Here is a 26698-nt window from a genome sequence, read left to right as displayed (position 1 = left end):
ATTTGTGTGTCTAGACCACAGATGGAGGCTCTAGAAATGCCCAGCAGAGATCCTGATATGTGTCTGAAAACACATAGGATGTTGGAGAAATTGGCAGTCATCCTAAAAGGTACAAACAGGACCAGAGGGAAAGAATGCCTCCAAACCAGTGAGACAGGAAGCGTACTAAAGAAACAGGGACTCTCAGCAGCCAGCGCACCCAGTGCAGTGATCAGAGGCAGGAAATGGAGGCAGGTGGCCTGCCAAGGCCTAGCCCTGTCCAGTGTCCCTCCTGGCTTCTCCCACCCACCTGCCAGCTTGATGTGGGAGGCAGGCAGGGCTGGGATAGAATACACAGAAGAGAGATGGACAGAGCCAGCTCTGACCTTGGGGAGGCTACCAGGGCAATAGAGAGGTAGGATGTACCTATGCTTGGCACATTGGGTACAGGGATGGATAGAGTTATTCTCAGGACATTTCTGGAAGTAATGTGAGGAAGCTGTGTCTAGATAGAGTTGTGACCTCACGGGGGTTGTCAGCTATTTTGGCCTACCTTGGGCACCCAAATTTGGATAGTCTTTTTCTCTCTTTCTCCCTTCTCTCCTCGCTTTCCCCTCAACACACACTTTTACAGGGTTCAGCACAGAAAAACAGTAGCTGTGATGTTTTCTTTCCTTCCAGGTGTTAACGGAGCCTGTGTCCAAGTGGAGAAATGTCCGTGGCCACAATCCTCTGGTGAGTGGGTTGTTGGTTGCATGAACCCCTGGCTTTCCCTTAAGCACCTGAGAATGGTGGTGCCTCTGCCTGAGCCTGAGCCTGCCCAGGCATTCTCTGCGCTCTTAACTGAGTTGGAGAAGACCAGGGAGGGACAAGCAGAAAATGGTGGCATGTTGGTGTTCTGAGGTCAAGGATCTCTGAGGCCTGAGTGGCTGTACACAGAGCCTAGGGACTTCCCGTCAGCTATTCCATACTGTTCCCAGTGGCCGACCTTAGCCACTAGGGGTGTCCATTTCTTATTGCTCATTCCAGCCTTCCCCTCCCCTAGAAGAAACCTATCAGAACCCGGGACTTCTCAGGCCTAACCCCCCCAGGACCTATCTCTAAGTAACCAGGATCCTTGGTGGACCCCTGACTTGGGTTTGCAACTTGGCCCTGTCTGGTAGCAGGGGCCACCTCTGGCTTACCTGGAAGCCGCCAACCTGCTTTCCCAAGGGCAAACCTAGCAACAGGGGCTGTAGTGTGCTGTGTCCCTTCCTTCACCTTCCCCAATTCGAGGTTCTGCTCTGGTTGCTTGAAAGAGATGGATAGAATCTGGGTCCTGCAAGAGAGAGCTTTAGAAGGGGATGTTGGTTCTGAGCTCCCATCCCGTGAGGTAGGGATGATGAGTCTCATTTTTCAGCTTAGGAAATTGCACTTAAATAAGTTGCCTGAGGTCACACAGTTAGTAAATGGACTTGGAAGCCTGTGCTGCCCCCTGATTTTTTTTTTTTTTTTTTTTTTTGAGATGGAGTCTCAGTCTGTCTCTAGGCTGGAGTGCAGTGGCGCGATCTCGGCTCACTGCAACCTCTGTCTCCCAGGTTCAAGCGATTCTCCTGCCTCACTCTCCTGACTAGCTGGGACTACAGGTGCGCGCGACCATGCCCAGCTAATTTTTGTGTTTTTAGTAGAGACAGGGTTTCACCATGTTCGCCAGGATGGTCTCCATCTCCTGACCCTCATGAGCCACCCACCTCAGCCTCCCAAAGTGCTGGGATTACGGGCATGAGCCACTGTGCCCGGCCATGCCCCCTGATTTTTAGCAACACAATTGGCATCTCCTGTGTGGTTCGTTAGACTCTGAGTTCTACTAGGAGCACGGACTGTGGCTACTTTGTTCACTGTTATTTGCTAAAACCAAGGCACACTGCCTAGCACTTAGTAGGGGCTTGTGCATTCATCCATTCATTCAACCAATATGCAGTGCATGTCAGCCATGTGGCAGACACTGTTCTAGATGATATGGCAGTGATAAATTCAAAGCCCTTGCTCTCCTGCCCCTAATATTCCAGTGTGGGGAGGCAGAAGACAAACATATAATCTGGTGGGTGGTGGTAGGGCCTAGGAAGAAAACTAAAGTAGGTGAAAGGATGTTTCTTAAATAAGGCAAAACCTTTCAGTCTTTCAATAAAGAATCCTACAGAGACAAGAAGAATTTCTTCTCTGTGCATTCGGGAGAAGATGGAATACCAGTCATCTTCTTTGGATATAACAAAGAAACCTCTGTAACATTCATATTCTCTAGAAGCCAAGGAGGAACCCAGGCTCAGTTATTAAGTAAGACAGCTAGAGTTGCAGGTGTTAGGGATCATAAGTGACATTTCACAGGACAGAATCACAGCCTCAGAAGTCTTAGTGTCCTTGGTACAGATAGCCTTTTCAATGAGAGTTTCCTAATAAAAAATACAATAGAAGTAGCTATTTTTATATAAGTTTCCACTCTAGACCAAAAGAAAGATCGATACTTTTGTGAAAAATCTCAATTCATCACTTTATCTGAATTGGTTTTCTGATGCAGAAAGGTGACTGTTTCTGCGGCCATCAGGCAAGAGGGAGTGTTTCTCCTAGCCTTTATGAGATTTTCTCTCAACTGCAGTCAGAGGAGTCTGCAGTTCTCAATGAAGAGCACTGGAGTTTCATTAGTTTGCACCAAGAGAAAAATGAAAAGCGAAAATGAGGAAAAGGCTGGGTGTGGTGGCTCATGCCTATAATCCCAGCACTTTGGGAGGCCAAGATCAGAGGATCGCTTGAAGCCAGGAGTTTGAGACCACCCTGGTCAACATAATGAGACCCCCATCTCTAAAAGAAATAAAAGTAAATAAAATTAATTTAAAAATGAGGAAAAGAGCAGAACAGGTTTCTTAGCAAGTACGCTGGAGCATGAAGTGTTTTGCATCTAGAAGGGATGGAGAGTGATTGAGTAGGCGGGTTGGCTTCTGTTTTACATGAGATAACCAGGGAATGTGTCTATGATAAGATGCTTAAACATGAGGGTGTGAGCACTGCAGATATCTGGATGAAGAGTGTTTAGGCAGAAGGTGCTGCAGAGGCAAAGGCTCTGAGATGGGACCATGCTTGGTGTGTTTGAAGAATGCTAAGTAAGCTCATGTGGTTGGAAGCCAACCAGGCCAGAGGGAGAGTGGTAGGAGATGAGAGAAGGCCTTGTGGGCCGTGATAAGGGTTTGGATTTCATTCCGCATGCAATGGGAAGCCACTGGAAGGTTCTGAGCAGGGGAGTGGCAAGAACTGATTTAGGTTTCACAGACTCACTCTTGTGGCTGGATAGAGAACAGACTACAGAGGGCTCAAAGACCATTCACTTAATGACTTGAACGCATGTTCCTTGGTGATTTTATTTTTTGAATTTCCAAAGAAAAGTAATTTATTTTTTACAGTTAGGGCACCTGAGAAGTCCAAGGTTGAAGGGGTGCATCTGGTGAGGGCTTTCTTGCTAGTGGGGACTCTTCAGAGTCCCCAGGTGGTGCAGGGTGTCACATGGTGAGGGAGTTGAGCGTGCTAGGTCAGGTCCCTCTCCCTTTTCTCATAAAGCCACCAGTGTAAGATAACCCATTAATCTATTAATCCGTGAATAGATTAATCCATTCAAGAGGGCTCTGTACTCATGATCCAATCATTTCTTTTTTTTTTTTTTTGAGACAGAGTCTTACTCTGTGGCCCAGGCTGGAGTGCAGTGGTGCGATCTCGGCTCACTGCAAGCTCTGCCTCCTGAGTTCACGCCATTCTCCTGCCTCAGCGTCCCAAGTAACTGGGACTACAGGCGCCCACCGCCACGCCTGGCTAATTTTTTGTATTTTTTAGTAGAGACAGGATTTCACTGCGTTAGCCAGGATGGTCTCGATCTCCTGACCTCGTGATCCGCCCACCTCAGCCTCCCAAAGTGCTGGGATTACAGGCGTGAGCCACCGCGCCCGGCCGATTCAATCATTTCTTAAAGGCACCACCTGCTACATACTGCCACATGGGGGATTAAGTTTCCAACACATGAAATTTGGGGGATTCATTCAAACCAAAGTATTATTTGTTAAAGATGATCTTAAAGAACTTAACTTTTTTTAAAATTTAAAACTTATTTATTTATTTATTTATTTATTTATTTATTTTGGAGATAGGGTCTTGCTATATCACCCAGGCTGGGGTGCAGTGGCACAATTATAGCTCACTGTAACCTTTAACTCCTGGGCTCAAGTGATCCTCCTGCCTTGGGCTCCCAAAGTGCTGGGATTATAGGCATGAGCCACTGCACCTAGCGCTCTTTTCTTTATGCTAGAAACATTCAAATTATTCTCTTATAACTTTTTTTTTTTTTGGAGATGGAGTCTCGCTCTGTCGCCCAGGCTGGAGTACAGTGGCATGATCTGCCTGGCCAGCATGGTGAAACCCCGTCTCTACTAAAAATACAAAAAAATTTAGCTGGGTTTGGTGGTGCATGCCTGTAATCCTAGCTACTTGGGAGGCTGAGGCAGGAGAATCGCTTGAATCCAGGAGGTGGAGGTTGCGGTGAGCTGAGATCATGCCACTGCACTTCAGTCTGGGTGACAGAGCAAGACTGTTTAAAAAAAAAAATGACTTTTATCAAAAAGACAGGCGATAGTTGTGGAGAAAGGGGAACCCTCATACATAGTTGGTGGGAATGTGAATTAGTACAGCTACTATAGAGAACAGTATGAAGTCAGGCAGTGTGATGCCTCCAACTTTGTTTTTTTTTTGCTCAGGATTGCTTTGGCTATTTGGGGTCTTTTGTGGTTTCATGTCAATTTTAGGATTTTTTTTTTCCTATTTTTGCAAAGACTGTCATGGGTATTTTGATAGAGATTACATTGAATCTGTAAATTGCTTTGGGCAGTATTGTCATTTTAACAGTATTAGTTCTTCTGATCCATGAGTGTTGAATATCTCTTTTTTTGTGTGTGTTCTCTTCAATTTCTTTCATCGGTGTTTTATAATTTTCCTTGTATAGATCTTTCATTTCTTTGGTTAAATAGATTCCTAGGTATTTTATTTATTTATTTATTTTTTTCGAGATAGGGTCTCACTCTGTCATCCAGGCTGGAGTACAGTGGTGCGATCTTGGCCCACTGCAGCCTCTGCCTCCTGGGTTCAAGCAATTCTCATGTCTCAGCCTCTAGAGTAGCTGGGATCACAGGTGCGCGCCACCACACCCAGCTAATTTTTTGTATTTTTAATAGAGACAGGATTTCGTCATGCTGGCCAGGCTGGTCTTGAACTCCTGGCCTCGAGTGATCCACTTGCCTCAACCTCCCAAAGTGCTGGGATTACAAGCATGAGCCACTGTGCCTGGCCGGTATTTTATATTCTTTGTAGCTATCGCAAATGGGATTCGTTTCTTGATTTCTTTCTCAGATTGTTCACTGTTGGTGTATATACTTGCTACTGATTTTTATGTGTTGATTTGTATCCTGCAGTATTACTGAGTTGGTTCATCAGTTCTAACAGTTGTTTGGTGGAGTCTTTAAGGTGTTTGTTTGTTTGTTTGTTTGTTTGTTTGTTTTTTTGGTCAGTTCAACTTTTATTTTACTTTTAGGGGAGTACATGTGCAGGTTTGTTACCTGGGTATATTTCATGATGCTGAGGTTTAGGGTATAGTGAATCCCATCACCTAGGTACTGAGCATAGTACCCAATAGGCACTTTTTCAGCCTTTGCCCCCTCCCTTCCTCCCCACTCTAGGAGTCCCCAGTGTCTATTGTTGCTATCTTTATGTCCATGAGTACCCATTGTACCCACTTATAAATACCCACTTAAAGCGAGAACATGCAGTATTTGGTTTTCTGTTCCTGCATTAATTAGCTTAGGATAATGGCCTGAGTCTTTAAGCTTTTCTAAGTGTAAGATTGTGTTGTCTGTGAACAAGGTTAAGATGACTTCTTCCTTTCCAATTTGGATGCCCTTCATTTCTTTGTCTGGCCTACTTGCTCTGGTCCCTTGGAAACTTTCCATAAGCTCCTATTATAGCTGTTACCATACTGTCCTATAATTGTTTCAGTGTCTGCCTTTGTCCACCCTGCTGTAACAGCCCTATGATCATGCTGGGTTCATCTCCAGCCCCAGCCCTGCCTGTGTTGGTTTCTTGAGCTGTCCTTCAGTGCCCTGTGAGACCAGGGTCCTCCTGCAGATGCCACTTTGATGGAAAGTGCTGTGTTTTCCCTTCTGCAGGGCCTGATGTACCACGATGCCTCTCGCTGGGGCCTTACGCTACAGACTTATGTGCAGCTCACCATGCTGGACAGGCATACTCGTCCTCAGGTACGTTTCAGATGCTCAGTTTCAACCTTCTTAAATGTTTTCTTCAGACTTGGGATATGTGATTGCCAGGAAGGGAAACTTCACAAGGAAGCCAGGCTAGGCCTTCAGTGCTGTGCAGGCCTCTCTGTGTGGGGCCAAGGTCTCTGGCTCCTTTGGTTCTCTTCTGACCAGCCTCTAGTGCCCCCACCCACAAACCTCAGCCAGCCAGGTGGTGCCCCCGCCACCATTCTGAGCTCACATCTTTATGACCTGACCACTGCTGGGCTCAACACTGTTTAACTCAGTTCTTCTCAAAGTGTGGTCCCTGGACCAGCAGCAGAAGCATCACCTGGAAACTTGTTAGAAATGCACATTTTCAGCTGGGTGCGGTGAATCCCACCTGTAATCCCAGCACTTTGGGAGGCCGAGGCATGCGGATCACCTGAGGTCAGGAGTTCAAGACCAGCCTGGCCAACATGGTGAAACCCCATCTCTACTAAAAAATACAAAAATTAGTCTGGTGTGGTGGTGTGTGCCTATAATCCCAGCCACTTGGGAGGCTGAGGCAGGAGAATGGCTTGAACCCAGGAGGCGGAGGTTGCAGTGAGCTGAGATCATACCACTGCACTCCAGCCTGGATGACAGAGTGAGACTCCATCTCAAAAAAAAAAAAAAAAGAAAGAAATGCAAATTTTCTAGTCACATCCCAGACCTGCTGAATTAGAAATTCTAGGGATGAGGCCCAGCAATCTGTGTTTTATCAAGCCCTCCAGGTGACTTGAATGCATGCTTTGTTTGTTTTCACATTTGAGAACCACTAATTTAACCTTCATGGGGTCTGGCTCTTAGTTCAAATTCTTGAGACAAAGAATCTGATTGGTTCAGCTTTGGTCAGGTATCCAGCCCTGGTTCAATCAGGTGTTGGGGACAGGACACCAAGGCACAAACATGGCTGCTTAGGCCTATTCCATCAGTGAGGATGCATCTAGAGACAGAGTCTCTTAGAAGAAAGGGGGCTGTGGAGGTCCTGATCAGCACCTATGTTTCAAAGCTGTAAGCACAACTTACGATGCCAGCTTTAAGGCTCTGCATGAAGGAGACAGACTATCCCTACAGCCAGTTAACACTGGCACAGCTGCTGGGCTGGACAGTTCAATCCCAGTCTGGGTACCTGCAACAATAGCTACCATTCTTCTGTAAGTCTGTCTTTTAAAATTGAAAGATGTGAGCGGGACCTTTTTGGTGAATAAGAATTTCCATCTCCCCAGATATCTGTCTAAATGACACAAATCCACAAATCAAAAGATCTGAGGTTAGCGCATTTTGCCTTTGCTAATCTGCTTTTCCTGAGCAGGCACTCAATTGCAAACCTAAGTTGTATCTAATGATATTTGAATAGGAAGGGATGTAAATGTGCTCCTCTATTTAAGGAAATCTACCTCAGGAGGCAGAGAGATGGACAGACCAGGAAGGATGAGCAGAAGGAGACCAGAGGGATGAATGGGGAGCTAGGAAGTAAGGAAAGAGAGGACGGAAGAATGGAAAGGAAGATGGTTGGACAGAGGATGGATGGACAGAGGGACAGCAGGGAGAGGGAGGAAGTGCCTGGGTTATGGCTTTGAATCTGCCTTGGATTTGTTGGCCCAGGTCCCATGGGTGCTGTGGGCCATGGCCAAGTGAGAGTAGTGTTTGTCTGCCTGGTATCAAGGGTGAGGGCGCCTCTTGCTTCCCAGAGGAATGCTGGACAAAGGGCAAGATCGTCTGCAGAGGGTTTGAGCATCCTGGTAGAGAGGGGCACTGTCAGGCTGTCTTCCTCTCTCTTGGGCATCGTTCTTCCGAGTATCCATGGGCAGAGCCCCCAGAACATCACCCCCAACCCGACCCTCATGGGGCTGTACCTCATGCATGCGGTCCCTCTGCTTAAGCAAAGTCACCCTATTTAGGTCCATGATAGTCACCGCATGTTGCCTCAAGTGGACAGCTTTGGATGGTTTCTCCAGGGCTTGGCCGTGTTCCAGTTGAGACTCACCTCTCATCAAAGAGGCGGCTGCAGATGAACCCTCAGCCTCGGCATTGCTGGGCCATGCATGCACCTTTGGGGTGTGGGGTAGGTCAGAGTGTAAGGAGGACACAGCCTGAGCCTGGTGGCAGATGTGGCTTCTCTTCCTGGCAGGGGAGTGAGGAGGTCCTCCTGCTTCACTCTTTCTGCCGCCTTGATTCTCGTATTCAGCAAAGTCCCCAGGCAGGGGGAGTAACAGACATTTCTCAAGGCCTCCTGGCTGTCTCCTCTTCCCCTGAGTTAGTGATTCTCTTTTTGTTTTCCTTTAGGTGTCATCTGTACGGTTGATGGAGAGGTCGATTCACAGTGCAAGATACATTTTTGTAGAAAACCTGTATAGAAGGTACTGTAGTTGGCGTAATTGATAATTTATTAAACCACTAATTTTTCAAAATGAAATAGAAACTTGTTTATTTGACAGATATGGAGTACCTGCTGTTGTATCAGTTATCCATTGCCATAGCAATGCGGTGTAACAAACAGCCACTAATCCTCATGGCAGACAGCTATCTGCATTCTATCTGCATTCATTGCCCAGTCAGCCAGGGTGGTCACCAGGCAGCTCTGCTTACCTTGGCTGGGCTCAATGAGATGTCTGGGGATCAGCCGATGTAGGATAGCCTAAGCAAGGGTGACTGGAGGTGGCTCATCTCTTTTCCTCTTGCCTGTCACCCTCCTTCTGGGACCAGCAAACCAGCCCAGGTGTCCACTTCTCACGGTGACAGAGGGTAGAAGCAACAGCAGAGATGCAAGGACATATTTTCAGGCCTCTGCTACAAGTTTACTAACATTCCATTGGCCAAAGCAAGTCACATGGTCACATGAGCCCAGGGTGGAAAGGTGGGAGGGTCCAGTGAGTTACACAGCATGTTGCAAGGCTAAAGGGAAGGGTGGAGAGTTGGGCGAGTCAGACGCACGGTGTGCGTCGCATTTGTTGTGTTTTTCGCTAAAAGCTTCCCTCATGAGAGCAGACTCTGTGATATATACCTAGTTAGGGGCTTCTGGTGGCCCGTCAGTGCCAAGGGCTCAGGCATGGGGCCCTCCATCCCTGTGCTCAGAGACTGCTGATTTCTAGGGGTCTTGGGGAAATGGGTTGCAGACCCCACCTGTCCCTGCCGTGAACTTGGGGTACTGCTGTCCTTCCCTCGCAGAGCTGTTCGAATGTCAGCGCTGGAGGCCCTTCCTCCCACTCTAATCTGCAGCTGTCTTCCTAAATGCCCTGTCTCCCAGCCCTCCCCGACCACCTTGTCTAGATAGGGCAAGCACCTTGTTAGTCTTTGTTTCGTTTTTGGTTTTGGTTTTTGTTTTTTGAGGCAGGGTCTGGCTCTATCACCCAAGCTGGAGTACGGTGGCACAATCTTAGCTCACTGTAACCTCCGTCCCCCAGGCTCAAGCCATCCTCCCGCTTCAGCCTCCCGAGTAGCTGGGACTACAGGCACACACCACCACACCTGGCTATTTATTTTGTATTTTTAGTAGAGACAGGATTTCGTCATGTTGCCCAGGTTGGTCTTGAACTCCTGGGCTCAGGTGATCCTCCTGCCTTGGCCTCCCAAAGTGCTGGGATTACAGGTGTGAGCCACTGTGCCTGGTCCCCTTGTTATTCTTAAGGACTACCTTCTGTTAGTTTTCTTTGTAGTATTTAAGGCAATCATATGAAATCATTTAACCAGTTACGACCTACAAAAATGGCAGTTTTGTGTGGTTCAACTTAGTATGTGTCTAATTGTTTATTGCCCCCCGCCCCCCCGGACCATAAGCTCCTAAGGGCAGGCACCAAGTTTGGTGTCCTTGCCTAGGGTGGACCCAGCACAGAGCAGGATCCTCGTTGATACTTGTTAGCTATTGTTGGATGAGGGGACCTGTGGCTGTGCTTTGGTCTCCAGCCCAACTTGTGCCCCAGGCTCTGGTCCCCCACTGTTTTGCACCTTTCATTTGACGGGCCACTAAAAAGGCTTCTCCTAGGAGCCCTGAGCTGCCATGGATCATGCCTTTGAGCCTGTGTCACCCCCCAAAATGAGAGCCTCTGCCCCAAATCCACCCAGAGCATCAGAGCAATGCTGTGGGCTCAGGGGCTGGCAGCCAAGGTGAGTCCTGGCCGTGGCTTTGCCCCCTGGCCTCAGACTTTTCTTGTGGGCTGCAGCTTGCCCTCTCAGCAGGTGGCATTCCTGACCTTAGAGCCCCATTTTCACCTGACAACCTGGGTTTCCAGGTGTCCACTGCTAGGTTTATCCAGCCCTCTGCCCTCCTCAGCTCCTGCTCCTTAGCACCTCAGCCAGAGGGAGGACAGGCAGGACAGAGGAGAGCGAGAGCAGAAGGGAGCCCCTGTTATGTTTGTGTACTGCTCTGATTAGAACTGTAGCCCGAGGCGGAGGTTGCAATGAGCCGAGATTGCGCCACTGCACTCCAGCCTGGGCAACAGAGCGAGACGCCGTCTCAAAAAAAGAACTGTAGCCTGAGCAACAGATCTTGGCAATGGGGTGGGATTACCTATGAACCTCGCAGAGTAGGGCTGTGTCTGTCTTTTAATCACATTTAGCTTGGCCTGTTCTGTGTGGGGTCAGTGGCTCTTGTTGCTTTTTTTATTTTTGAGATGTGCTTGTGCTCTGTCACCCAGACGGTAGTGCAGTGCCATGATCATGGCTCACTGCGGTCTTGATGTCCTGGGCTCAAGAGATCCTCCCACCTCAGCCTCCTGAATAGCTGGGCCTACAGCACATGTCACCACTTCTGGCTAATTTATTTCTTATTTTTTGTAGAGACAGGGTCTCCCTGTGTTGCCCAGGCTGGTCTCAAACTCCTGGGCTCAAACGATCCTCCTGTCTGAGCTTCCCAAAATACTGGGATTACAGGCATGAGCCTGGTTACAGCTGTGCTCGGCCTCATGGCTCTTTTTGAAGCAAGTAATCTGGAATGGAATGACCAGAGGTTAAGGGGAGAGGAGGATAGAGTGTGGCATTTGGTGGGCCTGGGTTCTATCCTGGCTCTGAAGTTTGCTCTGTTTGTGAGCAAGACCAAGTTTCTAAATTTCTCTGAGCCCATCTCTCATCTCTGATTCCTCTTGTCCATCTCTGAAGAGCCTTTGGACCTGCCACCTCCTTCGTATCTTAGGACCCTTTTGTGGGTCCTTGCCCACCTTGGTCTTCATTAAATTTGTGAGTTCCCCAATCCTACCCCCAAACCTGTAGGCCACCCAGTGCCAGGTAGATTTCCCCAGGAGCCATTTGTCTTTGTTTGGCCCAGGTCACAGTTCCTGCTGATGGCCATGGGCTTTGGTAACTCACGCCCATGGTCCTGCGTCACCACATTTCTGATGTGTCAGTTCTGTATCTCCCAATCTCTATGGTTATGGCATTGGTCCAGATGACATGGGCCTCGCCTGGAGCTGTTTTATGGGTAGTTCAGGAAGAGAATGTAGCTTTTAATTTTTTTTAGCTCTTTTCCTGTCCTGATGACTTTATATTTATGTCTCTCCCCAGCCCTCCCAGAATGCATGGCCTCTGTGGTTAGGATTTCTGGGGGACAATGAACCACAGAAGAAACTTACAGCATCCTTCTTTCTGTTCTTGGGATCTAATTGTTTTAAGTTCATATGGCTTTCGGGGGGCTCAGATTCCCCTGAAGACCTTGTTGGGGCCTTGAGACCCATCACTGGGTTCTCTTGAAGCCAAAGACTGTCAGTGGTCATGTGGCCTCGGGCACTCCAGAGGCTACTGGGAGCACTGTGGCTCCCAGCCTGGAGGGCCAGGCTATCTAACATGGTCTCCAGGGAGATGAGAAAAGGCGGTGTTCCTCAGACCCTTTCATCCGAATCCTCTGAAGGCAGAGGAAAGCTCCCCACAGCACTGCTTCCTCATCCTCCCAGCCCCTGTGGTCCAAAGCAGCCACCTGCCAACAAACCAGAAGTTTCCTGGAGTCTCCTGTTTTAACCTAGAATTCATTGAGATTTTGCATTTTCCTCCATAATATGTTCTCAAGTTTGTATCTAAAAATAATAATTTACATACTTATCATTGAGGACAATGGATGCTCCTGTATTAAACACCATGCTTTGCATGTGGCTTGGAGTTCCCACTCCCTCAGCCACATACCCCAGAGTCCCTAAGTCCAGGAGGCAGAGAACCGAGAGGTAGGGGCATTCAAAACACCTTCCCAGGGCAAGTGATTCACTTGTGAACTGCACCTGCTTATGTGTTCCCTGGAAACGGGGGCATCTGCTCTCATGGTTAAGGAACAGGGCAGGGACCCATGGACAGGAGCTGCGTTTATTATCTGGTTGTTGACCCTATTGGGCAGATAAGGAACTGAGAAAGGATTACAAAGCCAGTGCTCCTTCCTGATCAGGCAGGAACTAACCACAGGAGAGGAAGGTGTTCTGAACCCTGCTGTGTGGGAGCAAGCGGCAAATGAGGAAGTAGCAGGAGGCATCTAGATTTCTCTCATCAAGGCCAAAGGCTTCAGGGCCCACTGGGGCCCCCAAAGCTGAGAATCCTGAGGTACTAGCCCCAGGGGGAGACTCTGCCTCTTTCCAGACAGGCCTTACTCTAAGCTTCTACCACAACCACCTGTGCATCTTGTTTACGGGCCAATTCCACTTCAGTAGCACTGAGGTGGGGCCTGAGAGGCCACATTTCTAGCAGGTGCCCAGGTGGGACCATACTCCTACTGGTCAGGGATCACACTTTGAGGAATACGGGCCTCAGAAGAAGGTGGCAGGGCCGGGTGTAGTGGCTTATGCTTGTAATCCCAGCATTTTGGGAGGCAGAAGGGGAAGGATCACTTGAAGCCAGGAGTTCGAGACCAGCCTGGGCAACAAAGTAAGACCCCCCCTCTCTACAAAAAAATTAAAAAATTAGCTGGGCCTGGTGGTGCACATCTGTAGTCCCAGCTACTTAGGAGACTGAGGCAGGAGGATTGCTTGAGCCCAGGAGGTCAGGGCTGCAGTGAGCCATGAGCAGGCCACTGCACTCCAGCCCAAGTGACACAGTGGGACTTTGTCTCAAAAAATAAAAATAAAAAAAGCTGGTAGCCAGGTGGTCCACAGGGCACCCTCCATCCCAATGCCGTGACCCTTTTCCCCTGGAGTTCTGACGGTGAGGTGGGCTTCCTTGGGGCTTCACTGGACCTTTGGGGGTCATAAAAGCAAGAGCCTCGGCCTGAGGGTTGTCTTCGGGGCCATGGTGAAAAGTTCTGCGCAGTGCAGGATTTCCTGTTTCCTGTACCTGGCCTGTGGTTTCTTAATTTCACGTTTGTTGCTTCATATTTGGGTTGCTGGGGGCTGTGTTGTATTATCTTTGTTTTTAAGGTTTCTGGCCTTATTCCTAGGCCGAGAATCAGGCAGCCATCGGGCAAAGTAAAAAGTATTTTTAGCCAGAGCCACAGAAGGGATGAAGGGAAGGAAGACTAGAGCTTGGCCACTCTCCGGACAACTCCAGCTGCCCTCGATGCAGCGGTCATCCACAACGAAGTATTACTGAGAAAGTAGATGTGGGGTTTTTTTGTTTTTTGTTTTTTGTCTTTTTGATTTTGAGGCAGAATCTTGCTCTGTTGCTCAGGCTGGAGTGCAGAGGTGGGATCTCAGCTCACTGCAACCTCTGCTTCCCAAATTCCAGCAATTCTCCTGCCTCAGCCTCCTGAGTAGCTGGGATTACAGGCGTCCACCACCATGCCCGGCTCATTTTTGTATTTTTAGTAGAGACGGGGTTTTACCATGTTGGCCAGGCTGATCTTGAACTCCTGACCTCAAGTGATCTGCTTGCCTCAGCCTCCCGAAGTGTTGAGATTACAGGCGTGAACCACTGTGCCTGGCCAAAGTAGATGTTTTTAGAGGTTTCTGCTCCTCCAAAATGCAGATTACTGTCATTGTCACTACCTATGCAAAATGTAGCATAGAACTGAGTTTGGCTGGGTCCTTTGCCCATACCTAGAATAAGGTGTCTTGGTTCCCACTTGCAGGGAGTTCAGCCAGGTACTGGGAACCATACGGTGGCATGTGGGGCATCAGCTCCTGCCTGGGAGCTTGTGTCTCCTCATTTCCTGGGATGCTCTAGGAAAAGGCTTCCCAAAATGCCATGATGGGGAGCCCTTCACAAGGTGGGAGGGCACATTACCATTGCCCCTTCAGTGCTCGGGTTGATCTTTTTCTCCCTCTCAGAAGCTCTTGCAGCCTTGGTTCGGGATCTGTGGGGGCCTGGACAGAAGGGTATACGGCAGGCTCAGGTCCCCAGAAAAGCCCACATATTGGAATCCTGCATCTCCTCAAAGTAAAATTTCTTGAAGGGTGTTCTTGCTCTTTGGGCTGTCGCCAGGGGAGAGACCCGCCTCTTCTGGCACTGTCTACCCCGGCGAGGTTGGGGTGTGCAGAATATAAGTGCAGTTATGCCACCAGGGATTTGAGAGGGCTGTGTTAATTGCTGGAGAGGAAGATTCCAGTTACACAGTGTCCTTAAAGACGAGAACTTCTTTTTTTTTTTTTTTGAGACGGAGTTTTGCTCTTATTGCCCAGGCTGGAGTGCAATGGTGCAATCTCGGCTCACTGCAGCCTCCACCTCCTGGGTTCAAACGATTCTCCTGCCTCAGCCTCCCGAGTAGCTGGTATTAGTCATGTGCCACAACGCCCGGCTAATTTTGTATTTTTAGTATAGATGGGGTTTGTCCATGTTGGTCAGGCTAGTCTCAAACTCCTGACCTCAGGTGATCTGCCTGCCTCAGCCTGCCAAAGTGCTGGGATTACAGGCGTGAGCCATTGCGTCTGGCCAAAGACAGGAACTTGTAAGGGGCAGGCAGCTGGCTGGCATGAAAAGCTGAAGGTGGTGAGCAAGATTCATGTAGCTAAAGAGGCCACACAGGTGACTGTGTGGGCTGAGTAATGGGAAGCAAAGGTTTTACAAGATTGCCTGGTTGTCCTTTTCTATGAACAGAAGTGAGGGCGTGGAGTGGGACCCAGCTGGGGAAGTGGCATGCTGACTCACCTGTGGCTGGTGGTTGGGGACACTGAGTAAGACCTGGTGTTTGGAACCACAGGCTGGGCCTCCTCCCCTGCTGATTGGCCCAGGGGCTTAGGTTCTTCCCAGCTCCTGTCTAGACTGAAACCTCCTGGTCTGGGTCATGCGCCTAAGAGCTGTGGCCTTCCTGGAGCTCAGGCTAGAGAGACACTGGACTTGATCCGGGTCAGCTGACAGACTGGGGTGGGCGGGTGGTGCAATGGAGAGTATTTGGGTTTGGGGGTAGGGAGAGCCAGGCTTGGACCCCTGCTCAGACAGAGTTGGCCTTCACTTCTCTGATCCTCAGGTTTCTTCTATAAACTGGGACTGAAGCCAGCCTCACAAGGTCTTGTGTAAACAAAAGGAAATAACGTATACAAGGGAGTTCTTCTAATCCATTCCGCACAGACTTGGGGGCTCTCTCGGCCTCAGGGAAGGATGTAAGAAATTGTACTGATGTAACAGCAGGATACATGTGGACCAAGACCTTGGTTTTGCCCCCTTGGGGTCAGGGGAGGGCTGAGACCCCCGTTCCCACTGTTGAGTCATGTGCTTGGATTTGCCAAGCTTGGATTTGCTTGGTATTGCTCTCTGTGCATTCTGTAGAAATAAAGGCAGTGGCTTGTCTTGTCGGTGGTGTGGGGGGCCCCATGCTTGAGACAGACACAGGAGGAGCTGGGCAGAGTTCCTAGGAGGAAATACGGTTAGAACAGCGCCCACTGTGCCCCATGTCCCTTGGAGTCATGGAGATCAGGCTTCTGTTTCCTCGCTCAGCTCAGCCACTGGTCATTCAGTCCTCCTGGATCCCCCAGCCTCTTCCGGCACACAGTTCTAGTCATGGAAGGGTTTTCAATAGGTCTGGCCTACTGACCCTGCCCACGGGAGGCCACCCGACCAAGGACCCCTTCCAAGAGCATAGGGAATGGAGAGGCTGCCCCTCAGTCTGCACCAACCCTGTGGGGGAAGCCTTTTGTTTGGCTGTGGTGGGGGTGGGAGTGGGAGGCCCCTGTGACTACCTGGAGCTGATTCCCAGGGGAGCTGTGGCAGGGGCAGAGCCACTGGAGTCTCTCAGTCCCAGAGTCCCCCACAGATGTGACCCCCTTCCCATGTCTCCACGTGCGGACCTCCGTGCACTGTGACTGTTTTGCAGTGGTGGTCGGTTTGGTTTTAGTTAACACTGCTTCATGTGTTCTGAGCTGTGGTTCAGTTCCATGGTCATATCTGTGGGCACCCTCCCAGCTCTGGGATTGGACAGAGTCTCCCTCGAGCTGTGCAGACACATGAGGTACTCCGGTGGCTAGTCCAGCCTTGGACACTTGGGAGACTGTTCCATGGGCAGCTCAGCTTCTCTCCAGTTGCTGCTAACCGGCCCCACCCCTTCGGTGCCACCTTTTCTGTGCCCTCAAGCTGTGAGTTTGCTGGAGTAGGGGAGAAGCTAATCAGCAGCTTCCTCATTGCACATCCTCATTTTCTTAGAGTCAATTTTGTTCTCAGTCTTCTTTTTCCAGAAAAGGAAAATAAGAGAGAGTGGTTTGGTTTCTTGAACATCAAATTTTCGGAGCTGAACTAACTGAAACCCAACTCAGGGTAGCCTGAACAATGAGTTGTCATCAACTCCCAACAGATGGCTTAATTTGGTGCCTCTGGCCTGGTTTCTCTACATTTTGCTACTCTGCATCCTGTTTGTGTCCTCAGTGCAATTCTCTCAGGGTGACAATGTAGTCATGGCAGCATTGGGCTTCTCACTCGCTGGTTGGAGTAAGAGCAGGTGTCTTGCTAGTGGCTCTTCCCTAAGCGTGCGGAAATATCTTTTCTGTAAGTCCCTGCAAACCTCCCTCACGCCTGCCTAATCCAAATCGGGCCCCTGGCTGGGGGAGGCCCTGCACTGATTGACTTAGCTTGGCTTCCTGAACCCATCGCTGGAACTAGGGGAGACAACTTCCCTTAGACCAATTGTGCCTACCCTAAAGCATGGAAGCTTGGGGTGGGGTGAGGTTTCCCTGAAGCCCTTGGATCTGTGGATGGACCCTGAATAAAGAATGGGCTACTTTTAAGGAGGTAAGTGGAGAGGAGGCAGGGAGGCAGCCTGTGGGCACAAAGTTGTCGCCTGAACTTGTAGTGCCTGAGTTTTGTTGGCTGGGAGTCCCCTCTGCAATGCTGTAGGATTTCCTTCCCACTCCTCCCGCCTCCCCTCCCCTACACAGCTTCCCCAGGTTTTCTGGGAGTGCTGGCAGTCCCACAGGTTGGTCTGCCCTGGCCTCTGTGCTGAAGTCTGCTCAGGCCCCGCTGCTGTTCTCCGTCCACTCTCCCGCTCCTCTGTCAAATACTCTTCTCTGCTGAGGACATGGGGGTGGTCTCAGAGACTAGGGGAGAATGTCCCTCTCCAGTTGGTGCCATGCCTTGCTGTTAGGGCCCCAAGACAGGGCTACTTGTGCCCTTGGCCTCCCAGAGTGCCTGCCTCACTTTTCCAGCCTCTTCCTTCCATCCGCATCCCCTCATAGGACTGGAGTCAGCCCCTCCCTGCCCCCTCCCCACTGGGAGCCTCCCATTGCACATGGCTCGGGTACGGCCACTCACTCCCCCATGGCCAGTCTTGCCGAACCCAGCTCTGAGCAGGACCCACGTGGAGCCATTAGTGGAATGGAGGATGTTAAAGGGAGAATTCCTCTGCTAGGCCTGTGAGGGTCGTCTGCCTGCTGATGGGCTTGTGCCCTCCAGCTGTGGCCATTCCTGCTCTCTCTTTCCTGTTGATTTCCTCCCAGGGCACAGGAAACCCACAGGAATACCAGGAACAGATGCCAGATTTCTCCTTCACCCTGGCTCGTTCTTCCTTCCCACTTTCTTGCCTTCTTTTCTTTCTTTTAAAGTTAACATTTAAAATGTGTAGTAGGCTGGGCGCAGTGGCTCATGCCTGTAATCCCAGCACTTTGGGAGGCAGAGGCGGGTGGATCATTTGAGGTCAGGAGTTTGAGACCAGCCTGGCCAACATAGTGAAACCCCGTGTCTACTAAAAATACAAAAATTAGCCAGGCATGGTGGCGCACGCCTGTAGTCCCAGCTACTCAGGAGGCTGAGGCAGGAGAATCGCTTGAACCTAGGAGGCGGAGGTTGCAGTGAGCTGAGATCACGCCGCTGCACTCCAGCCTGGGCGACAGAGTGAGACTCTGTCTTAAAAAAATAAAAAATAGACCATCCTGGCTAACATGGTGAAACCCCGTCTCTACTAAAAATACAAAAAATTAGCCAGGCGTGGTGGCGGGTGCCTGTAGTCCCAGCTACTCGGGAGGCTGAGGCAGGAGAATGGCATGAACCTGGGTGGCAGAGCTTGCAGTGAGCCAAGATCACACTACTGCACTCCAGCCTGGGCGACAGAGCGAGACTCCGTCTCAAAAAATAAAAAATAAAAAAATAAATAAAATAAATAAAAAATAAAATATGTAATAATGCTCCCCAACCCCCACTGCTGATTTGAGAAGTAATGTGTTGTTAAAATTTGGAAAATACAAAAAGTTATAAAGAAAAAAAGAAACATCTCATGTAGTCCTGCAGCTTGAGAAAAGCACTTTTTACATTTTGATATTTTTCTTTCCTGCCTTTCCAAGATGCATTGGTGAATACTTTTGGAAATGTGGTTGGGGTATACACAGTTTTAGATCCTGTTGCTTTCACCGAACATTAGATTTGAAATTTCTCCATGCCATTAAATATTATTTTACAATATAATCCTTCAGTTACTGCGTGAATTTTCTGTTATATTTACCAAGATTTAGTTGTTTATTGGTTTAAACAATGCTGCAGTGAGCATCATGATTATTTTCACAAAATAAATTTTTTGTTTTGTTTGAGTCAGGGGTCTCACTCTGTTGCCCAGGCTGGAGTGCAGTGGCATGATCATGACCCACTACTGCCTTAAACCCCTGGGCTCAAGTGAGCCTCCTGCCTCAGTTTCCCGAGTAGCTGGGACCATAGACATGCGCCACCTCCCCTAGCTAATTTTTTTGTAGTTTTTGTAGAGATGGGGTCTTTCCATGTTGCCCAGGCAGGTCTTGAACTTCTGGCCTCAAGCGATCCTCCCACCTCACCCTCCCAAAGTGCTGGGATTACAGGCATGAGCCACCACCCGGGTCCACAAAATAAATTTCTAGAAATGAAATTGGTTTGCTGATTCATTGCCCAACCTGAGCACTGTCTTTGTTCTCAGGGTACAAGCTTTAAAGTCCCTTTCTCTGCTTAGAGTTCCAATCCCAAGTGAATTCTCCCATCACTCTGTGCCATGGCCCTTGCAGCATTGTGCCATAAGCCGCTCCCAGGCAGCAGGAGGTTGGGGATGCTTAGGGTCCTTGTCACTGCATGTCCAGTATTGCACGGATCACACCGTGCCCTGGTACCCTTGGTGACTCCCTTTCAGTGAGAGCCGTCTCCAGATCCTTTTGGGGGAATTGCATAGCCCAGAAGTTTTCTCTTAGGTGAACAAGCCCTTACAACTCTCATTGCAGTGGGAAGATGCCAGAAGTGGACTATGTAGTTCTGTCAGAATGGTTTGACTGGATCTTGAGGAACATGGACGTGTCCGTTGATTTGATAGGTGAGATGCACCCTTCCCTTCTCCCTCTCTGGTCTCTCTCCTGGGTCCCTTGAGGATGTGCTTGGCTGGGCCCCAACCCTTGGGGGCAGTGGGTGAGGCACTTGCCCTCGGCAATTCCTTCCCCGTGGGAGTTCAGCTTTCTCCCTGAGGGCAGACAGAATTCAGGACTTGTGGTCTCTCATGGAGAAGAACCCTGGCCTTTGTTCTTTAAACTTCCCTCCCTGGCTTAGCTACTTTCAGACCCAAATCCTCTGTGATCTGATGGGTTTTTCTAGTTTGCAAAGAAACAGGAAGGACAGAGCCTGAACATTCACTGAGACCTGCTGGGTGTGAGGCCTGTTTTGAGCTCTGTCTATGAACAGAATCCCATTCAGCCTCAAAACGACCCCACGGGGCCGCTGACACGGAAAGAGAATGAAAGTCGAGGCTGAGGGTCAGTGGTCAAGCCGAGAACTGGCCCTCCCTGCCTCCTGCTCGAGCTGTGCAGACCTTCCTCCCGCCTTTGCCTGTGTGCCTGCTTTGCTTCCAAGCCATGAGCAGAGTCCTGAGAGCCACGTATTCTTTTAACCTCAGTTTACCTTCGGACCAATCCTGAGACTTGTTACCAGAGGTTAAAGAGGAGATGCAGGGAAGAGGAGAAGGTCATTCCGCTGGTAAGAGGCCTCTTTGACTTGGTTAAAGACAAACTGGGAAACCACCTCTGTCCAAGCCCGGCTTCCTCTCCCGGCCCCACCCCCATGAGATAATTGTGCTCTTGTCTGCAGAGAGAGAAACAGGAACCAAGTATATCAGAGGGTGAACTCTGACTTCCTGTTTGGCCAGAGACCCACGTGGATGTCCAGATCTGCTTGGCTTCCTGTGGTCGCTGACTCACGGTTTGGCAACCCTCCTGCTTGGAGGCGTTCCCCTCCCCTCCCCACCTGCCCCTCCCCATCTTGGCAGCACCAGGGCTTGTCTGTTCTGCCTCCTGAAGATTGCCTGGCCTTGTGCTCTCTGGGTCCTCCCTAGAATGCGAGTTCCAGGAGGGCAGGACCCAGCCCTCTTGTGCACTGCTGCATCTCTAGTGCTTAGCACAGTGCCCGGCACGGAGGCGGTGCTTATGCTTAGTGGTGTTTGCCCACTGGAGAGATGCCATGCCCTTCTGAGTTCTGCTCAGGCCACACTGACTCTCATGGGGACTCCGCCAGTATAGGCCCGGGCTGTGCATCTCGCCCTGGCCCTTCCCTCCTCACATCTCCCTTCAAAATCTGGCCTCCAGGCTGCTGCACGGCTGATATTTCCAATACTCATCACCACTCGTGCAATTTCCCAGCCCAGAACCCTTCAGTGCCTTGCTGCTGGCTAGAATGCAGTCCCCACTTTGTAATACGGCTTATGACCCGGCCCCAACTGCCTCTCTGGCATTATCGTCCTCCGTTCCCTACTTCCTATGCTCTGGCTATAAGGAACTAGTTGTAGCCACACACAAACATCCACACACACAGTGCAGTTATGCAAATGTGCCTTTGCACAGTCGTTTCCTTTGTCTTTAAAGTGTTACGCAGATGTCACCTCCTCCAGGAAGCCACCCCTGACCTTCCTTCCATTGTAACCCCCCCACACCAACCCCTGGCTTTCTGTGATCATGGGCCTTAGGACAGCATACTGACACTATTTGTTTATACCTTTGTTCCCTATCCCTCACTAATGTGAGCTTTTTAAGATTGGGTCTTATTCCCTCTGTGTCCTGTGCATGTGCCTTGGGGCCTGGTGCCTAGTAGTTGCTCAGTTAGTATTGAACTGAATGTCCCATGTGAGAAGCTGCCACTGGAGGGAGACAGAGGCTGGACAAGCATTCAGTGGGGTGTCAGGGGCTCTGAGCTCAGGATAGACTGGACTGGAGGCCTTGGGAAGCCTATCCAACTCCTGAAGCCCCGCTCAGCCTTGTTTTTCCCTGGTGCCAGCACGATGCATTCCTGCCATGAAGGCCCAGGCCTTACTCTGGGCAGCTCCTTTGAAATCTTGGAGACAAGAATGCTAGGAAGATGGAATGTGGTGGAATGGGGCCAGGCTGGACCATGCTGTGATGGGCGCAGCAGCTGTGTGCAGTGACCCAGATGCTCCCCAAGCCTGGGGTCCCTCCAAGCCGTGATCCAAGCCATTGTCTTAAGGGTTTGACCAGGTCCATGGGACACATCTGGCTCCTGTTGCCAAGGGAGAGCTGGGCAGGAGATGAAAAGGCAGCTGCAGAGTTGACACGCGAGCCTCTGGGATGGCGAGTGGAATCCGTGTGAGGAGCCGTCCCACTCTGTGCCTGGGAGAGCACGAGTATCTGCTCTGCCTGGCATGCAGGGCCCATGGCTCGGGAGGGCCTGTGCCGCTTTTCCCTTGGGCTCTGCCGCATCAGGCTTTCTGCAGTTGGTGGTCTTTATAGTCTGGAGGGTCTATAGGTTACGAGTTGTTGAGGGGGTAGAAGGGCAATGTGTGAGGGTCACAGTCCTCTTGGTGGCAAGACAGAGGGGAGGGTTTAGAGGCTGCCCAGGGCTGGGCCCCTGCCTGAAGGAACTGAGGCCCTGCTGCTGCAGAAGTGGCAGTAAATGGGAGAAGCCAGGTGTGGGTCCTGCCTTTTGCCTTGGCTTTGATTCAGGCGCCAGGGGAAGGGCCAGTGTTTGTGCCCACGAACCCCCAGTGGAGCAGAGCAGGGTGGCTGGTGACACTTCTGCTGTTTTGCTCAGCCTGGCCACCGAGTGTGTGGCTGCGTCTGCCGCTGTCCACCTGAGCCAGGTTTGCTCTTGCAGGGTTCCTTTGTCTGAGTCACTGCCCTTGGTCATTGACTACTTTGCCCCCCTCTGCTTGAGACCCTTGGTGGGTGGGGTCTGCTCTGCCCACTCCCGACAGACTGCTTGTGTTTCCCTGGCAGGAATACCTGGAAGCAATTCACCATCTCCATGAGGAGTGGCTCATTAAAGGCAGCCTTTTCCCCGTGGCAGCCCCTGTTCTGGTAAGACTCCCTTACGGGGTACGAGACTGTTCTAGAAAGAGGAGTGACCCGGGGAATGTCAGCCACCTTGCAGACAGGGGAGGGCACAGTCCTCTAGAATTTGACAACTTGGAAGGAGGAAGGTGGGAAGGCTGGTCCTCTCTCTCCCAGTCCCTGTTTCTGGGCTGAGTCTCAGAGTGAGTTGGCCAGACCCGAGGGAAGGCAGTCTGTGCCAGTGCCATCACACCTGGCAGTTGTCACTGATCCAGCATCTTCAGCGAAGACTCTAGACCCAGGTTTCAGTTTTCACCATTTGGGATGGTAGTTCCTCTGATGTGACCTTCCTTCTTCCGTGGATGACACAGAGCCTCATTTCACCTTTGTTTGGTGACTCAGGTCATCAGAAGGAATGTCAGTGTCTGGTCTGGGCTGTCACACAGTGATGCCCTTAGGAAGTGCTGAGGTGTGTGGAACTGTCTGCCCTGCCCACTAATGTCTCTGCGTTCCCGTGTTTACTTTTTACAGTAACCCTCCTTTCTCTTGCTGCCATGTGTCATTTTTGACTGATATTGATGTGTCTGCCCCCGTCAGCATTTCCTCACTTCCCCAACTCCTTGTTTTCCAGTTTGCTCTTTCCAGATTTCTTTACTCAGACAAACGTGCAGTGGCCCAGATGCTCCCAAGAAATGCGGAGTCTGGGGTCCCTCTGAGTCTTGATTGGAGGGAACCTAAGATGGTTACATACACAACATGGGGTTGGCTGTGAGGCAGGGCTGTGCGCAAGCTTTTGTGAATGGCTACAGGAACATTGTTTGATGGGATGTGAGGCAGGACTGTGCATGAGCTTTTGTGCGTGGCCATAGGAACATCTGTTTGGGCTCAAACACTTCTGCTTATGGCTATTGCAGGCAGTGAGGTTGCCGGAAAGTGAGATATTACTGTAGTAGTTTTTTGTTTGTTTGTTTTTGAGACAGAGCCTCGCTCTGTTGCCCAGGCTGGAATGCAGTGACGCAATCTCGGCTCGCTGCAACCTCTGCCTCCTGGGTTCAAATGATTCTCTTGCCTCAGCCTTCTGAGTAGCTGGGACTACAGGCGCATGCCACCATGCCTGGCTAATTTTTTATATTTTTCGTAGAGATGGGATTTTGCCATGTTGGCCAGGCTGGTCTCAAACTCCTGGCCTCAAGTGATCTGCCTGCCTTAGCCTCCCAAAATTCTGGGATTACAGGCATGAGCCACTGCACCGGGCCTACTGTAGTAGATTTTTAAATAAGTACAGCTTATTTTTCTCCCTCATTATGAAAAAAAAAAAAAAGGAGGGTAGAAAGTGATTAGAGAAAAAAACAAATCATTCATGAGCTTACAGAGTCTCACTGTGTTGCCCAGGCTGGTCTCAAACTCCTGGGCTCGTGTAATCTTCAGGTCTCAGCCTCCCAAAGTGCTTGGATAATAGACATGAGCCACCATACCTAGGTACATTCTTAAGTGAAAACCTCATTGGAAATGTAGATTGCCCTAGAGCTGAGAGTGATTTGGCTCTAACCTTCCTTTTTATCTGCCTGCAACCTTCTGTGCCCCTCCCTGCCCCCTGCTGCCTGCTTCCATCTGTCTGTCTCCAGCTGTGAAAGGAGGATGCTGCTGAGGTCAGTGCAGCCCTGTGACCCATGTGTCTAATTTCCAGGTGATTGAGGCTGACCACCACATGGAGAGGATGTTAGAACTCTTTGAACAAAATCGGGATCGAATATTAACTCCAGAGAATCGGAAGCGTTGCCCATAGGAGACAAAAGGTCTATGGCTCATGTCTGAAAAATGCCTGCTGCTGCCAAGTTAGCTATTGGGAGCAATCTGGAAAAACTTGCTCCCAGGAGGGCTTTGTGTCTGGCCAGCTTGATTTTCCTAATGGTCTCATCTCCTTTGCTAGTGTCTTTGTCATGCGTCTCTGGCCCTCGTGGGTAAATGACAAATGGGACCAATGGGTTTGCCAAGCCCTTTGCTGTTCGCAGCCTCACATTCCCCCGCTGCCTCTCCCAGTGGCTTTGTGCTGCTGAGTTGTTCTCATGAAGCCCTTAGGGAGAGCACCTGTTGTGTGCCTGACACCACGCTGGAGCTGTGTACCAATCGTCTCAGCCTTCATTAGGAGGCCGAGGTAGGAGTCTTATATCCCAGGTGAGGAATTTGAAGCTCAGAAAGGTTGAGGGGCTCCCCAGAGGTCACACAGCCCGTGTGCAGTGGAGCTGGCACCATTCAGACTTTCAGCCGACTCCGCAACTTTCCCTTGCCCTGGGCTGCCTCCTCCTGAGAGCTGTTCCCCACTGCCCTGCCTCTTCTGGTTGGAGGCTCTCATGTCTCTTTGGGGAGAGCTGGCAGTGTGCGGAGCTCTCTGTGTGGGATAACATTTTCCCAATATTGAGCAGTTCCCAAGGACAGTCAGCATTTCTAGACTTCCACAAAATTATGCTGCATTTGGCTGGAGCCCGGTGTTCAGTGGTTTCCCTGCCGGAGGCCGCTGCAGCCCCATCTACCACGTCTTCATGTGGACCTTGAGATTCACACGCTGGCTCCTGAAGGGTGCTCCGTCTCCTTGGTGATGAAGGTCCTGCTTGAACTGCTGCCAACTCCATGTCAGGGAAGTCGCTTTTGGTGCCTGGCTGGTTTGCCCAGAGCCAAGCTGGGGCAAGGGGCAGCCAGCCCTGGCTTCCAAGGCTCCCGTACTGTCTGTGTCCTTGTATAAGGAGCTTTGCTCTTGGAATTACTGAAAGTCTGTGGCCCAAGAGAGAGACACAAGTGGCCTTAAGTCTTTTTGAAATGTTATTTCATCCAGGGAAATGCCTCGAGCCATAGAGCCTGAAATCATCTTTGTTGGTTCAGAAAATACCTTAGCTTCACTCAGCTGGAACTGCATTGAAGGCGAGGCTGTCCCTTGGATCAAGCAGAAAACAAGAGAAAGAAAGAACATTCCCTTTGGGGATAGTCTGGAAAGTTGGGATTTGCAAATAAAGGCTCTGGAAGCATTGCTGGTCCTGAAGCTTTGGAGGTGGGCAGAGAGAGCTTCAAGAAGACTAGATGCAAACCCTGGAAAGGATTAAGGCTCAACTCTGGAGAAACAGGCCACAGCCTCTCAGAGCAGCCATTGGCTGTAAATAGAGGTAGCAAGGCCACTCCCAGGCCCCTGTGAGTGTGGGTACCTGTGCATGCGATGCTCCGACTCTGCAGAGGTGCCAAGTGCCCCTGCTGGGCCAGTCCCAGAGAGTTAGGAAGTCAAGGACTCCAACTCCTGGTTCTTCCTGTTTGGACCAGTTCTTGTGCCATTGGCAGGATGAGAGGCAGCAGCCAGGCGGGAGCTGTGTCTAGCAGCACCTGTAGCCCACGTGCTGCTAATGAGCTGGAAAACTGGGGAAGGCAGAACCTTTGTTACCAGGAATCTTGACATGTGGGGTCTGTCTTTGAGAATTTGTAAATGAACAGTCCAATATTTCCTCTCGGCTCATTTTGCGCATGCATTTTGGGGGAAATGTGATTTCTCTCTCTCTTTTTTTTTTTTTTTTTTTGCCTAAGGCACAATCTCAAGAGGTCCCGAGAACATGTACCCATGATTTTTCTCTTGCTCTGTGATACCCAATTACTCCTTCACCTAAGCCCTGTTGTTGATTTTGAAGTGCTTCCTAGGCCAATGATTTTAGCTTCTGCCAGCTCCTTTTGCCAGTAGAGTGACGTGTTTTTATTTTTCAGACTCCGTGTTTCCTAACGTGGAGTGTATGGGTCTAAGAAGAGCCTGCTGTCCTCCCTGCCTTCCACCTTGGGGAGGAGGCTGGGCGCATCAGCAGTGGCCAG

The 26698-nt window shown here is 50.2% G+C and overlaps 1 protein-coding gene across 4 annotated transcripts in view; it reads left to right on the top strand.

The window, feature by feature from the left end:
* TK2 (thymidine kinase 2) overlaps nt 1–26341 on the top strand; it is a 38835-nt gene extending 12494 nt beyond the window's left edge. For 3 of the 4 annotated variants that reach the window (XM_063655247.1, XM_054453783.2, XM_054453784.2), the window contains 7 exons: nt 661–714; nt 6210–6299; nt 8607–8680; nt 19817–19905; nt 20479–20558; nt 22805–22885; nt 24546–26341. In XM_063655247.1, the coding sequence (XP_063511317.1) occupies nt 661–714; nt 6210–6299; nt 8607–8680; nt 19817–19905; nt 20479–20558; nt 22805–22885; nt 24546–24644 (567 nt within the window). In that variant the 3' untranslated portion in view covers nt 24645–26341. Of the gene's footprint in view, nt 1–660; nt 715–6209; nt 6300–8606; nt 8681–19816; nt 19906–20478; nt 20559–20669; nt 20781–22804; nt 22886–24545 lie in introns of all 4 variants that reach the window. The other variant, XR_008494623.2, reaches the window with a different exon arrangement.
* Nucleotides 26342–26698: the final 357 nt, after the last annotated feature.

Source organism: Pongo pygmaeus, chromosome 18 (genome assembly GCF_028885625.2).
Source record: "Pongo pygmaeus isolate AG05252 chromosome 18, NHGRI_mPonPyg2-v2.0_pri, whole genome shotgun sequence".
Lineage (NCBI taxonomy): Eukaryota > Metazoa > Chordata > Mammalia > Primates > Hominidae > Pongo > Pongo pygmaeus.
This window is presented reverse-complemented; position numbering and strand designations above follow the sequence as displayed.